Source organism: Chelon labrosus, assembly GCF_963514085.1.
Source record: "Chelon labrosus genome assembly, chromosome: 15".
NCBI classification, from domain to species: Eukaryota; Metazoa; Chordata; class Actinopteri; order Mugiliformes; family Mugilidae; genus Chelon; species Chelon labrosus.
In genome coordinates, this window is record NC_140348.1 from 555293 (window position 1) to 571379 (window position 16087).

At 40.3% G+C, this 16087-nt stretch overlaps 1 protein-coding gene across 1 annotated transcript; it reads left to right on the forward strand.

The window, feature by feature from the left end:
* The first annotated feature begins 4122 nt into the window (after nucleotides 1-4122).
* On the forward strand, nucleotides 4123-13265 carry LOC311500632 (high-affinity choline transporter 1-like). The gene is made up of 8 exons (XM_084562144.1): nucleotides 4123-4421; nucleotides 5046-5159; nucleotides 6206-6361; nucleotides 10362-10510; nucleotides 10717-10860; nucleotides 11139-11292; nucleotides 11414-11631; nucleotides 11756-13265. Exons 1-8 carry the CDS (start codon nucleotides 4238-4240, stop codon nucleotides 12305-12307), a joined length of 1671 nt encoding a protein of 556 aa, XP_084418270.1. The 5' UTR covers nucleotides 4123-4237; the 3' UTR covers nucleotides 12308-13265.
* The last annotated feature ends 2822 nt before the right edge of the window (nucleotides 13266-16087 follow it).

The following is a 16087-nucleotide window of genomic DNA, read 5'->3' on the forward strand; positions in this document are numbered from 1 at the left end:
CTGCTAGTCTCATTTTATACTACACGGTGAACGTGAGTCCTCTGCGCAATACATTCACTGAACATGCTACACGGATGTTAACAAGACAGTAATTTTAGCGATACAGTTACTAAACGTGACTCAAGTCCTCTGCTTGAGTGGCAGTTCTCTCCATGTGTACATCACAGTACGTGAACGTGCTGTGCTTAAAGCAGATTCGCGAAACGTTCGTGATTCGCTGATTCTAGGTTCACTAGGTGATTCGCGAACCTAGCAAATCTTGCAGTACGTTCGTGAATCATGAGAGGCAGTGCGAACGTGAATCGCCAGACTGACTCACCTGTCTGTGTGTAGCGAGTGACACAACACTACAACAGCAGCACGTTCACTAAACGTGAACGCGAGTCCTCCTTCTTTTATATTGCTGAGTTAAGCAAATGTTGGAAACTAGGAAAGGCAGGGAGATTAAAAAAAAAACAAAAAAACACTGCAGCTGCAGCTGAGATTCTGTTACTTTTAAGAACTTCAAATATTTAAATTATTAATGTTTTATATTATGTATTCCCTTGTAGGTCTAATGCAAATATGATGCTCGTCGTGTGCAATAATATAGACCAAAGACCGAACACTATGTGCGTGCATTTTTCCTGCCTGTCAAATAAAAATGTCTGGTTGTTAAATATGTTTTATTGCACTGAAATGAAAACAAGAAATAATAAAAGTGAGAAATAATAAATAAAAGGCAAAATGACAAACTAAAACTATTATAAATACTTTACAAGTGTCAAACAAATGAAAGATTGTCCTTGTCATCAAAAGATCTTGCCCCTACTCCAGATTTGCATCTCAATATACAAGCTGGCTGATTTTGGATGATCTTATCTGTCACATCTTAAAATGTAAATGGAGTCACGTTTGCTCGGGCATCAACAGTCCCTCCCCCCGCCCCGCACGCTGGCTGCGTCATTCGCCGAAGATTCCCGAGTGAGTCATAGAACTCGGGCAGTTCCGCTCTCGCTCGACACGCTCACGGCTGAGCTCAACTGAACTGAGAAAAGAACGAATCAGTTCATGAAGGGATTCCATTCAGTAAGTTCACTCAAAAGATTCGTTCATTGGTCCGAATCATTCGCGAACGACACAACACTACTGTCTAGGTCTTAGTGTATCATCCCTTAGTGTATCATCCCTTACAGGAAATGTTTGTTCTTAGGTGGGGGGTGGTGTTATGACCCAGGGTCATAATTTAGTATTTCTGTTTGTCGTGATGTGTGATTGTTCTGTGCTGTTGTTCCTCCCTGCCTGAGGGTGGTGGTGCTATCACTCTTAGAGATTCTTTCTCCAGGTGCTGTTCCTCCTTGCCTGAGGGTGGTGCTACCACCATTGGTGTCTCTCTAGGTGCTGGCTGATGATTGGATGATTGGACGGATGGAGCTGCTATAAATGGCCGCCGCTTGACACATTCATTCTCTTCTCTTCACCCTACTCCCAACTGCATTGACGGCTTCACGGGGTGGTCCGAAGATGGCGCTACAGAGCCATTTTGCCACACCCGTGCTCAAGGCCCTTAATACATTAAATTTTTCGGGCGAACGAAGGCGTCTGCAAATTTTCAGGACTTTTAGTGAATGTTCAGGCATGATTTCATTGGCTCAAAGACGTGGAAAGTACAAAAACAATAGGGTCCTTGCAACTCCCGTTGCATGGCCCCGTTGGGCCCCTGCTACTTCGTTGCTCGGGCCCTAATTAATAAGGTCACTCGCTGCCAAGTGGTCAGAGGTGTAAATTGCAATCTGTCAAAATGACAGAAGGCCTTCTGATTTTTCCGTCATAGTTTTAAAAAAACGGTCAATGATGGAAAATATTCGATTAACGCGACCCCTGGGATTAGCTGGTACTACATATAGAAACTCAGGGTTTCAAGCAGCTTTCAAACTTTAAATGCAAACCAAGGACTTTTTCCATTACTTGTTATGCAAAGAATTTTTTTAACATACTGTATAACAAAACCTACACAGATTGGCATGATACATAAAAAATATGCAACTAAATAAATAACACATCCAGACTGTATTCCCGTGGCCGTCCCTGTGTCCTCACAGGAGATGTGACCATCCAACATCCCACATGGCAACCACAGGATATGTTTCAGCAAGTGACGCTTTATTTCATATGCATTGTACACAAAAGTGGAAAACATAGACTTGATGGCTACAGTGGGCCACATGCCACAAACAGCAGTCACATTTAAATGATTTAAATGACCTTGAAAAGCATCTGCTGGGATGCTGATTCATAATCTCAAGGACTTAATCTGAAGAATGTAACAGTAGGCCAAGTGTGTTGCCCCACTGGTTAAGTACTGAAGGTGTCAGCGACAGTGTTTGACGTCTGGATCGCCGAATGTTGCTTCCTGTGGCAACAGCTGTCTGTCTTTCTGTCTTGTTGACATTTCACAGCCGTAAGAAAATTACACAGAGCATACATTACATTGTAGACTAAATATACACCTGGAAATATACATCCAGCAATGAATTAGTGCAGATGACAATAGGATCACAGGGAAAGTAAAAGACTGTTACAGTTTTGAAAGTAAGGAACAGTACAGCTAAATGGGATTGAATGGTAAGTTTCTGAGGAGCACAAAGTCAAAATGATTTGCCGAGCTCAAACCCATAAAGAGGTGTGTGGGAATATGTTTTGTTAGCAATTTGCAGTTTATATGAAAGTCTGATGTTAGTCTAATGTGTCAGTGTAATTGTGTTGCACCTGTGAATAGTCAAAATACAGTAAATCAGACAAAAGTGTCAAATTTCTCTGACAGCACGCCTACTGTGCTGATGAATAGAGAGGAGGTTCTCCATTCAGATTACAAATCAAAGGATCAACTGAAACTGTGAGAGAAACTTCAGTATGATGCGTTCAGGTCATGCTGCAGTTGACCTATGCTCAACAGGATGCCCAGAAACACTGTGAACACACATAAAGCTATTGTTTCAGTAAAGAGGCCCCTGGTGTGTTGCTTTGCATCATGGGAAAATCAGCAGGACTCTGGTTGAGTCAGAGTAATCTGCTGACAAAAGGAATCTGGCAGGTTGTGCATCCTGTGATAGTAACTGAGATATGACATACACCAGTTATTGGCGACATAGCTTCTCATAGTGCAATGTCTCAAATTTTGTTACTTTACATTTATCTGCAGCACAGCTTTCTGTTCAGCGACTTAATGATAATATCAGTTCATCCAAACTGTGACAAAATAAATAAGGGAGATCAGAATTTTAGAAACAGACTGATGGGGCCATCAGAATTTTAACTTGTGAATAAGTCATAATTATTATGTTAAAGGAAAAAATACACAATAGCATCCTTTAATACAAGTTTTATTAAATTATGCACATAATGAAAAAGCAGCAAGTGGAGTGTGAAGATTTTGGTAAAAGGTTTTTTTTCCAACGTAGCGCACCAACTATCACTCTCAATTATTATTTTTTTTTTGCAAAAACATTAAGAAAACAACCATGGTGCACTGACCAAAATAAATAAATAAAATGACTTGTTTGATCGAAGAGGTTTAGGTGAAGTATAATAATCTGTGTGGGCAATAAATCAATTTACTGTTAGCATTTTGGAATAAAAGACAAATCAGTGTTTTAAGAGACCTCACAATGAAGTGTGAGGTCTCTGGACTTTATCCGTTTCTTTACACTTCTTGAAATATGATTATATATGTTAAGAGGGTTAATTCCAAGCTCAAGCTCAAGCTCTCTAAACACTCAGAAAACAACCATTACCCAGTGTCCAACAAAATAAAATAAAATAAAATAAAATAAAATAATAAATAAATAAATTTTGATAGAAGAGGTTTAGGTGAAGTCCGGATAAAAATTTAATTTCCCATCAGTATTTCAGAATAAAAGCCAAACCATATTTTAAATGAGCTAACAATAAAACTGCAATAGTGGAAAAATAAAGACATAGTTCTATGTATTTATTGAAATGTATGAAATAAAACTAATTTGCGCCTCCAAGACAAAGAAAAAAATCTAATAGTACAAATCAAAAGGCCAATCTCATTTTGAAGCATGACTGTGAGTTCCACCTTGACTGCAGTGTGCAGTACCAGGCGTCTCCACTGGGTTTCAGTGCGTTTCATCCATGACCGTGTTCATGCAGCCGCGGGGAGGGATGTGTTATTGTGTCATGCAGGCAACCCGGCAGACGCTCAGTACTTCAGTCGGAATCCTGTAGCTCCATCATGGCTCTCAACATCCCCGGAGTTTCCGTCATGATGCTCTTCTACTTGCTGGTCCTCGGGATCGGCATCTGGGCATCCTTCAAGTCCAAGAGGGAAGCCAAGAAGGGCCAAGGGGATAAGACGGAAATGGCTCTGCTGGGCAACAGAGGCATCAACCTGGCGGTCGGCATTTTCACCATGACAGGCGAGTAGCTGCGGCAGCGAGCAGAGGACGAGAGGACGAGAGGACGTCTGCAAATAAAAAAAACAGAAACAAAAAACAAACAAAGAAACAGAAAAACGTTTGCTTTTGTTTTGTCGATGAATTTGGGATTTAAATTGCGTTTCGGATTATTTAACATTAAAATGATTTCTAGGGTCTTGTCTTTAAAATATAATGTGTAATAAAGCAAAATAAAATAAAAATAAAATGTGACCTGTGTCCACAAATGGCCGAGTTGTATTTTAATATATACATATTTAGAGATTGCCAGACAATAACCGGTAGGTGAACACTACAAACTGCTTTTCAAAAGGCAGGAAGTCGGTATGGTTTAACATATGCCGAGTAAGAATACAAACCTAGAAGGTTAATGAGGTATTTCTGCTTTATTTATGTGCGTGTCAGAGGTGTTTTAAAACAATTGTTCATTAAATTTACAGTTAATGCCTATTTTAATTTAATTTCCAATTAAAGTTACAGTAGAAGGTGGTTCCGGCTATCGGGTTGCAGGCAGGCACTAGCGACCTGGTTTCCATGCATGCATGCATGTCAATCTCGCTCTCTCTCTCTCTCTCTCTCTGTGTGTGTGTGTGTTTGCGTCGACAGCTACATGGGTAGGAGGTGGATTCATCGTGGGCACGGCAGAGGCGGTATACAACCCCTCCATGGGACTGATCTGGGCTGTCATGCCAATCACAGCAACCTTGTGCTTCATCATAGGTAAGATGAGTGCTGGGGAAACAGGTAGAGCCCCATGAGCACTTCAGGGTCAGAGGTTTCATTTTCACTGTGGAACTTGAGAGAGTATACTGTAGAGGCACAGACTGGGGCCCATGATGTTGAGAACTCATAGCACACAATGCCGGATGGATAAGAGGAAGAAGAAACCCAGAGGACTGACTTCCTCGTACTATTTTATGCTTGCTATGCTTTTTAGGGTAGCTCTAGCAACCTGTACACAGTGTACCCTGCAACCCTCTGGACAATAGTGGTAATCTATGTAATAGATCAATGGATACTGTTCATAATATACTGATAATGCAGTATTTGCTAAAATCTTACGAAAGAAAATCTAATTTTATTTTAAAGTTCAAGACTGAGATCAAATTGAAGGACTGGTATTGTTACAGCATCACAAATTCCAGAATTCTCCTGAATTGTTCTGAATATCACAATGCCAAGAGTGTTAACGATGCATAAGGGTGATTAAGCTTTTTCCTTTTCCTGGAATATGAAGGCATTCAGGTTTTTCTGAATGTCTTTTGGTGAACATGAACAGGTTACACATATTTCCTTATTTGTGGATATTAGAAGAACGAAACCAATGAAAATTACACGAGAAAGAAATAAGCTTTATTCTCCTAAGGCCTACTGAATGCACACTAACATACATATGATTCAAAGCAGTGACTGAATACTTTACCGTCACTGCAGAATCCAAATAATTATAAAGTAACCAGCTATTTTAGAACGTAAGGTGCCTATAATATAACATTTTCACAAATTTCCAACAAATCTGTGGGAAATGACTTGGAAATATTGCATGTACAGTATATACTGTATGTAATGAGTGTATCATCTACTGTGACAGTTGAATTTGAGTGGCTTACCACTTCTGCAAAACAGTTTTGTGAGGAAAGTCCAAGTTAGTACAGATAAAATAATCATGACTGCATTCAAATGACAGCTAGACATACATTACCTGCACATACAATACATTCAGCAAATAAATCTAAACAGTCTGATTTCGCTCTTCCTTTAACGAGGTGGCCTCTTCTTCGCCGAGCCGATGAGGAACAATAAATATGTGACCATGATGGATCCTTTCCAGATCAAATATGGAAAAGTACCGACAGCCGCTCTTTCGCTGGCCTCACTGGTATCAGAGATTATGTGGGTGGCAGGAACGCTCATAGGATTAGGTAAGAATGTTTCTACTGTATATGCAACACCTCCAGTGTGGGTGTGTGTTTGTGATGCATTTGATCTTCATATGTTGACCCTGGTAGCAGAGCAGCTGTTGATCACAGCTCTTGGCTGAGGTGCTGAGTGAAATGCGAGCCTGAAATTTAATTGTACAGTTGGTCTGAAATAACTCCATCAGTGGAACAAAGGCTTCAGTCATACCAGCAACTATACAGCAGTGTTTGGGATAGTTGTGTAGATGGCTGCTTAACAAAAAAACTGAGTATCAAAATCAACCACTGAGGTACTGTGGTTCACATGCTGTGCCTGTGCACCCGACATTGAGTTATATAAATCAATGACCTTGATGGTCAAAGCCATAAAATGTAATATAACAGTGTAACGTGTCTGTGAAGGTTCTCAGTCACTCAGGTCATCGTATATCCACAACAAAAGAAAAGCTGAAAACAAGGGCAACCGGACATGTAAAATTTCTTGAAGAAATTTAATACAAGTAGCTTTTTCAGTTCTAAGAGAGTGGTAGGGAATTGGGATTTAAATAGGATGTAGTTGGAGGAAAACTGCCTTCTTTTTTACAATGAATGATACAACTGAGTTCCAGATGGGTTGTTAGAGTGCCATTCGTTGGAAAAAAAGCGTCTGGTCATTATCCCGTCATAAGAGTTTGTGAAGGATAACAGCCCCTGATGTTCCTATTTAAATCCCAACTCCCCACCTGAAGAGTAACTGCAACATAGACATTCAAGTAAACTGAGTGCCACTGAGTTGAATTTGTTGCCAGCAAAACAACTCTGATTGGTTGGAGGACTATCCATGCAGAGGATTTTTCGTTCTCTGTACTGGTTGAATTGTGCCCCATAATAAAATTCAGATGGCGTATTACCAGACTCATACTCTGATAAAAGTGGTTGTAACAGAAACATAAGAGAATCTTGAGAGAGAATGTTGGTATAAAGGACAAAGTGGTGCTTTTGCTGTTCAGTATTCTTCTAATACTGATGAAGTCAGTGTTGACAATGTGATGTAGCTGTGAGGTAATGAAAAAACAGGATTTGGAGTGTGAAGATTTTGGTGAAAGGGTTCTTTCCAACCTTGTGCACCCACTATCACTCTTAATTACTTTTAATTTTTTATTTTTTTTTTTGCAAAAACATTAAGAAAACAACCATGACGCACTAACAAAAATTAAATAAATAAAATAACTTGTTCGTAGAAGAGGTTCAGGTGAATTATTCCGGACAGTCTGTCTGTATTTTGTAAGTGGAGATCAACCTCAAACAGAGTTTGAGTTTGAGTTGAGTTTCTTTTGAGTTGAGATGAAAAAAAGCAGTTCTAGAAACTATCAGCCCCTTAAGAAGTAAGATTAAGATCAAGCTTAAGTGACTAGCTATGGCTAGTTTAAGATAGAATGCAGGACTTCACATATAAAAGAACATCTGCTAGATTCAAACCCCTGCCAAATACATTCACACATTAAGCCAATCAAAGGGAGATATTTCCCAAAATGCCTGAGTTTCAGATTAGAAGTATGTTGGGGGCCAGTGGTGGAAAAAACGAGAAAGTGTTCCCGGAAAGTAGAGAAGGGATTTATGGCTCATTGAAGGGAGACGGATCTTGTGGATCTGTTCCTTTTAAACAGCCATTCAAAATTTTGATATTTATTTATTTATTAGATGCCAGTCTGGGGTTAACTTATTTTATCCTTGAAATAAGCACTGTGATAGGGTAAGATTTGGATTAGACTCATTCAAACTTAGACATCCCATCTATATCTAAAATATATATCCAGATAGACAGATGAAATTATTAATCATGTGAGAAATTCAGTAAACAACTTTTCTCTGACCGGGAATTGAACCCTGGTCCGGTGCTGTGTCTCTGTGTGCAACTGTTTGAAACACAGCGAAAAAACAAAACAAAACAAAAAAGAACTCGTTTCTTTTTAAAACAAAAAAGCCGGCCAGTAGATTTGGGTCGTTTGCAGACGTCACAAATCTAATGGAAGGTTTCATCTTCTTCTTCTGTAACCGCTTATTCCTGTGGAGGGTCGCGGGGGTCTGCTGGAGCCTATCCCAGCTGTCATCGGGCGAGAGGCGGGGTACACCCTGGACAGGTCACCAGTCTATCTCAGGGCCAACACAGAGAGACAGACAACCATTCACACTCTCATGCACACCTACGGCCAATTTAGAATCACCAATGAACCTAACCAGTGGACAGTGGGTGGAAGCTGGAGTACCCAGAGAGAACCCAGACACAGGGAGAACATGCAAACTCCACACAGAAAGGCCCAGTCGGCCCATGGATTCGAACACGGGACCTTCTCGCTGTGAGGCATCAGTGCTAACCACTTCCCTGTTGCTCACTTCCCCACTGTGCCGCCCTGGAAGAAAAGAGGAACATTCAGAGGAAGAATATCATTCTAAAAAAGGGAGACAACAAAGAGGGAGGATCAGTAATCAGATGTGTTTAGATGAGTGTCTATACACCAATCTGCCACAACTTTAAAATCACTGACAGGAGAATTAATTAATTACACTGACCCTCTTGTGACAATGCAATGATCTGCTGGGAAACTTGGACCTGGCATTCATGTGGATGTGGACACTCCTTGATGGCAGCAGCTATCCCCAGCAGGATGCAGGCTGACACAGGCACACAAACAGTTCAGCAATAACTGAAAAAACATGAAGAACAGCACATGGTGTTTTTCATGGCCTGGCCTCCAAAATCCCAAACTGATCAAGTATCTTTATGTAAAAACAATTGGATTTGACAGAGGCTCAAATCTGACTGGGTTGGTGTAGAAATCATGCTATCAAATGAAATGTCTTTTATTTTGATTTGCCTGTATTGACACCCATCCGCCAAGATACAGTTCTATGATCAGCTAAAGACCATGTTAAACTCACTTGGCCCAAACAAAGAGATAATCATCTTTAATGTAAACTGGGATGACAAACAAGGCAGGGAAAAACCTCAAACAAACCATAGAAAATTACAGCCTAGTATAATTAATAGAGCGACTGACAAATAAATCACAGACAAGAATTATCTTTTATTGATATAGCCCGATAGAGTTACGAAGACATGTAATTTCATGACTGGTATCGCAGATCATAACTGTATTTTCCTTTCCAGAAAGCTCACTAATCTAATGTTTTCTAGACCATCCAAAGTCCCTCCCCCCTCCTTTGCTGACGTAATACTGAAGAACAAGTCGCAAAATCATAGCGAGGCCATAAGCTAAATTGACTGGGAGGAAAGCCTCTTATCAAATATCATAGAAACTAGCTGTGACTTATTTGTTAAAAAAAAATCAAAGATGTGATGTCCTCTTTCACTATGAGAGGGTGCTATAGGCTAAAAATCTTCCATGGTTAGACCAAACATGCACACATGCATACTCATATACATAATAAAGTAACACAATCCTTAAAAAAATTGAATGTTTTCATTTCTACCATTGAGGATGCAAAGAGTAATGGGAAGAAGGTATGACGAACTTTGAATAAGTGTTGATACAGACTTTGTAAAAGACATTCCAATGCATTAATACAACCCATTACTCACTTGGTTAACTTGTCAATAGACAGAAAATAGTTCCATTAACCTCGAAGATAGCCACGGTGACTCTCACTTTTAAATCCGGCTCTGAAACTCCAATTACAGGTGGATCAGTATCCTACCAATCATATCCAAGGTAGCAGAAAAATGGGTAGTGAATTAAATGATCAAACATCTGGATAAAGGTTTCATCCCAATACATCCAATGATACATCCCTGATCTACAGCGGCCCCTTTCCTCAACCCATAGGACACAAAGGCCCCCACTAACAGCATTCTATTGCCAGGTACCATAGGACAAAATCAGGAGGCACATGTCCATTCTATGATGAGTCAGAACTGTTTTAGAAGCACAAGGGAGACAGAAGGTGGTTATAATATTATGTCATTTCGGTGTAGATGTTTAAAACACAAGTGTGTGTCTGATAGGGGTTACTATGAGCGTGATCCTGGATCTCTCCTACACTGTGAGCATCTGGATCTCCGCTGCTGTGGCCATCACCTACACACTAATGGGGGGTCTCTACTCTGTGGCCTACACTGATATCATTCAGCTCATCCTCATTTTCGTCAGCTTGGTATGTTTTTGCTCTTTTCCTAATTAACCCCACTAGCTGTCCTTAAGGTTGTAGTTGGAAAAAATAATAATTAATAGAACAGATCAATATTTTGTCACAATTTTCTCTTCACTCTCAGCCTTAAAGTGAAATAAAGAACACAACTTTTAAGAATAACTTTCATGAGTTAATATACTTACCTGCCACTATCAATACTTTTTTTTTAGTGGCTGTGTGTTCCCTTCGCCCTGATGAGCCCAGCGGTTGTGAACATCTCAGAGACGGCCTTCAACTACACTTTCCAGTCTCCGTGGGTCGGTACGCTGGAGGCAGACAGAGCCTGGAGGTGGATTGATAACTTTCTGCTTCTGGTGAGACTGAAAAACAGAAACTCTAATATAACAACTAGTGTTTGTTTAAGGGGAAAATTGTTCCAGGATGCTAACCAGGTCCCCTCTCTATTACATTAAATCAATGTTCTGAGAGCTCCTCAGGAGGTGGGGGATTTTCTGATATTTGAGCTGATCAAGCTTCAGTTTACAGACTGCAAAAGCGAAGCGCTTGTTTTGCCAATAGACATATCGTGCTGTAGCACAGTACATCACAATTCATTGTCTTATTTTCCTTCGCATTTTCTCATTCCTCTAAGGGTTTAGGGAACTTGGGTCTTCAGAATTTCCATCAAAGGACGCTGTCTGCCGCCTCTTCGACTACAGCTAAAATCACCTGCTTTGCTGCTGCGTTAATCGTTCCCACACTTGGCATTCCTCCCATCCTCCTCGGAGCAGCGGCTGCATCTGCAAGTATGATTGAGGACCAGAGAATCTTTAGTCTGTGCAGATCGGGTGTGCTTCCTGATCGTCACTGAGATATGTGACTGTTTGCTAATGAAGGTTTAATTGAACTTTTCTTCCTGTACCTCAGACTGGAACTTGACTTCTTACGGTTCTCCGTCTCCTCTTGAACGTGGGGAAACGGGACTCGTCCTGCCAATTGTCCTGCAGCACCTCACGCCGACCTACATCTCCATCGTTGGTATTGGGGCGGTGGCAGCAGCTGTCATGTCATCTACAGACTCAGCTTTACTGTCTGCAGCATCCATCTTCACCTCCAACATCTACAGGAACATTATAAGGACACAGGTGAGGAAGAGGAGGAGGTGAAGTCCTTCATAACATTCAGAGACAGAAATTAATGTAAATTTTAGAAATGTGGATTTAACTGTGCCACTGCTTTGAAACTGATCAATTCTGTTTTTCCTGGCAGGCATCAGAGCAGGAGATCCAGTGGGTGATCCGGGTCTCAGTGGTGGTGGTGGGCCTGGCTGGCACGTCTCTCACTTTCTTGGACAACAGCGTTCTGATGATCTGGATGCTTCGCTCGGATCTCACCTACACCCTCATGCTACCTCAGCTTGTATGTGTCCTTTTCTTCGACATCTCTAACGGTTTCGGGGCCGTTCTGGGCTGTGCAGTCGGCATCCTGCTCAGGGTGCTGTGTGGGGAGCCACAGCTGGGAATTCCACCTGTTATCCACTTCCCAGGATGCACTCTGGTAAATGGTGTCTACATCCAGCGTTCGCCAATCAGGACCATCTGCATGTTGTCTGCGGTGGTGGCCATCGTGTCGTTCTCCTACCTGGCTTCTGTGCTCTTCAACACAGGCCTGATTCCCGAGAAATGGGATGTTTTTAATGTAAAAGCTCAGAGCTTAACAAAAACACAAAGTGGCATGACATCGGAAACAAAGGACACAATCTTGAAAGAGCAAAATGAGAACAAAGAAGTATGTGAACCAATGTTAGAATCTACATGTTAAGTCTGAAACTGTACGATTTTTTATACATTTCGCATTAGACTGATTTATTGATAGATAACAGACATGTTTAATTATAGTAGACTATATTTTAGCCTAAATGGAAAAAACATCACACCTATGCTCTTTGTTTTAAGAGCTCAGCATTTCTTCTGCAATTTTATGCAGCTCTGATAGTTTTAATCATCGACAGCTAAGACAGTGAACCTCCTCTGAACCAGTGATTTTACATCTCTTTACCTGTTTGAACAGCTATTGGTGCAGACGTTATCATTAATGCTGTTTTTCGGATGTCAAACATAGTTAAATTATGTTGCTATTATTATCAAAGACTCAATGCAGCCAAAGCAGCTACATTAGAAACATAGCTCATGAATTTCCAAAGAGAAACATTGAACATTGTTATTCTGGTGCTGGGGCTGGTTGGCTCATGTGAGAACCCACATTTTTCCTTTAGTCTGATATTCTTGCAGACATCAGCATTTAAAAAAGTAAGGCCTGTGGTTTGGTTAAGACTGCTGACATCCTGCAAACTGTCAAATAAAAGAATAGGGTTGCTTCACCAACCCAACAACTGCCTTTTTTTATGTCTACAAAGCCAACTGATTGAATTGTGATGTACCTAAGATTGGGCAAAGCAGATTACATGAAATCCTCATGGATCAGTTTAAAATAATCTCTGATTATTAATTAACACAGACACATTATTGTCTGCTATATTTGCTTGTGCTCCCACCCTGACTGATAACAAACCTGCTGATTCCAAATTTCTATATTGCCACATGGCAACCATTTCTTTCTTAATTTACTAAATGCAGCAATTAAAAATCCATATTGTTTTACCATTTAAAGCAATTATAATGTCATAATAATTGTAACGCCTGTTGTATTATTGAGTTACATGGCACTAGGCTAACCGTAGGCTGATACTAAGCTTATGAGTATAACATTTAAAAAGGAAAAAAATATATAGATATTTATTATTATTTATATTTTGTCATTTCAGACAGTAAATATCATATTCCTCCTTAGAGACAATATATTATAGATATTTTACAGGGGAATTTGTGCTGTATAGTCCTATATAGTAGATGACTTGTATGTATTTAGTGCTTTTCTACATATTGGTCCTCAAAGTGCTTTACAGTCACAGTGCCACGTCTACCCATTTATTCACACAAGCACACACACATTCACATACCAAGCACTGGGCGCAACTCGGGTGTCAGTGTCTTGCTCAAGGACACTTGGGTGTTTGCTGGAGATCGAGGCACTAATCTTCCGGTTTGTGTACGACCTGCTCTACCTACTGAGGCACAGCCAGTCCGGACGGGGTTATTGATAGACATATACAGATATATATGACATGATATATATGACAAACCACAATTCAAGTTTTTTTTTGTTTTTTATTTCTGTAAATATAATAATAATTTAATGTCTATATAATCATCAGGATATACATTTCAGTATAAACTGGTTATGTTAAGACTTGTTTCCAATAAAAGCATATTGTCAGAGAAAGGAAAAATCAATTTTATGGTACTTGCCATATGGCAACAATCTACTAACTGCCAGCCCCGCCCCTATCTGTTTTAATTATTTACATCAACCATGTTTGAGTAATAAAAACACATTAAAATATTTTTTTTATGTCATTTGACTGTCGACAACAATATTTTAGGTGTGTTGAAGTTGCCATTTACAGACTGAAAAAAAGTACCCAGTCCTCTTGCATAAATTATAACTTGGGTTACTCCTAAATTATCTAATAATTAGAATATAATCAGAATTAAATTTAAAATGTCACCATCTCTGACCAGTTGCCAAACCAGAATGTAATAAGTGTTAAGATCTATATTAGCTAAAAGCCCACCACACTCAGCCTGACCTTATGTGCCATGCCAGCTTGCTAACTGTAATATGACACACAACAATAACCCCACTGCGCTCAATAAGTCTGCATGTGACTGTGTGGCATGTCCGGTCAATGATGGATGTCCGGACTGTCCCCCCTGCTCCTGGATGTCTGTCTCAACAACTCATCAGTCCAGTGTTGCAGCATGAGGTGGCTTCTCACTCCTGACTCGTGCGTGTGTGTGACAACAGCTCTGGTGGAACAATCATCACAGGGGACAGAGACACATGGCACTGAGATAAAGGTCTGCTAAAATAAGACTACAAACAAGTGTTGCTCTCAGAAGGACACAGACTGCTTCCTGTGTCCTCTGATGGTTTCAAGTTCAGAATGAAATATACTGTACCAGGGCAGTGGGAGTTTAGATTCTGAAGAATCTGAATGCCTTTATTGTCCTTGCATGCAGTACAACAAGAGTTTAAACTTATCTTCATGTGATTTGTGCAAGAGTAAACAAAGACAGCATAAAAAACACTACAAAATAGTATATAAAAATACAATAAGGTGCAGGTAAGAGAACACCGTATATATTACAAAAAAACACTCAACAACAACTCGACAGTAATAAATAGGTGAGCCGAAAACAAATTTCCACCCCGGTGGACAATAAAGTTCTATTCTATTCTATTCTGTTCATATTGCACATTGAAACTGCACAGACCAGAGTTTCAATGATTTAGCTTGCTTATTACTTTTGGGTAAAATCTGTTAATGAGTCTGGAGGTGCACATTTTGATTACTCTGTAGCACTTCCCAGAGGGAAGCAGTGTAAAGAGGGCTGTTGCCTGGATGGGAGCAGTCCTGTGTGATGCCTGTGGCTTTGCGCAGACATCTGGTTCTGTGTATGATAGTGTGGGAAGCTGTGTTGTGATGATGTTCTGCGCTGACTTGATGACTCTCTCCAGAGCCTTCCTGTCAGCCACGGTGCAGCTTTTGAACCACACCAGGATGTCGTGGGTAATTATGCTTTCCACAGAGCTTCTGTAAATGCAAAGTAGCAGATCCTGGGACAGGTTAACCTTCCAGGTTAACAGTTTTTGCTGTGCCTTCTTCACAAGGGCAGTGGTGTTAGTGTACCATGTGAAGTTGATATAGATTATCAATATGCCAGTATGTGTTCTTGACCAACATGCCAAGAGGTTACACTTTATAGTTTCGTATTAGTAGCATATTAACATGTGTATTTTTTTTTTTTTGTGAAAGTAATTCTGGTACGGGTCTTTTCACCTGTGTTGCCACTAAATTAAAGGTTCAAGTGAAACAACTTTCATGAGCTTCCCAAGAGCATACAGTGGGGAAAATAAGTATTTGATACACCACCGATTTTGCAAGTATCCCCAGTTACAAAGAATGGAGATGTCTGTAATTCTCATCATAGGTACACTTCTACTGTGAGAGAATCTAAACAAGGTAAGTTTTTTTAAATAATTAATTTGTATTTTATTGAATGAAGTATCTGATCACCTACCAACCAGCATGGATTCTGGCTCTCACAGACCTGTTAGTTTGTCTTTAAGAAGCCCTCCTATCCTCCACTCATTACCTGTATGAACTGCACCAGTTTGAACTCATTACCTGTATAAAATACACCTGTCCACACACACAATCAGACTCCAACCTCTCCACCATAGACAAGACCAAAGAGCTGTCTAAGGACACCAGAGACAAAATTGTAGACCTGCACAAGGCTGGGATGGGCTACAGGACAATAGGCAAGCAGCTTGGTGAGAAGGACACAACTGTTGGTGCAATTCAATCTCCCTCAGACTGGGGCTCCATGCACAATCTCGCCTCGTGGAGTGTCAGTGATCATGAGAAAGGTGAGGGATCAGCCCAGAACTACACAGGAGGACCTGGTCTATGAC

Bases quoted from the DNA above. Each gene is read 5' to 3' on its own strand.
- LOC311500632 (XM_084562144.1), top strand. From the start codon at position 4,238: ATGGCTCTCAACATCCCCGGAGTTTCCGTCATGATGCTCTTCTACTTG. The intron at 4,422-5,045 runs GCGAGTAGCTGC...TTGCGTCGACAG, and splicing joins CGGCATTTTCACCATGACAG to CTACATGGGTAGGAGGTGGA. The intron at 6,362-10,361 runs GTAAGAATGTTT...TGTGTCTGATAG, and splicing joins AGGAACGCTCATAGGATTAG to GGGTTACTATGAGCGTGATC.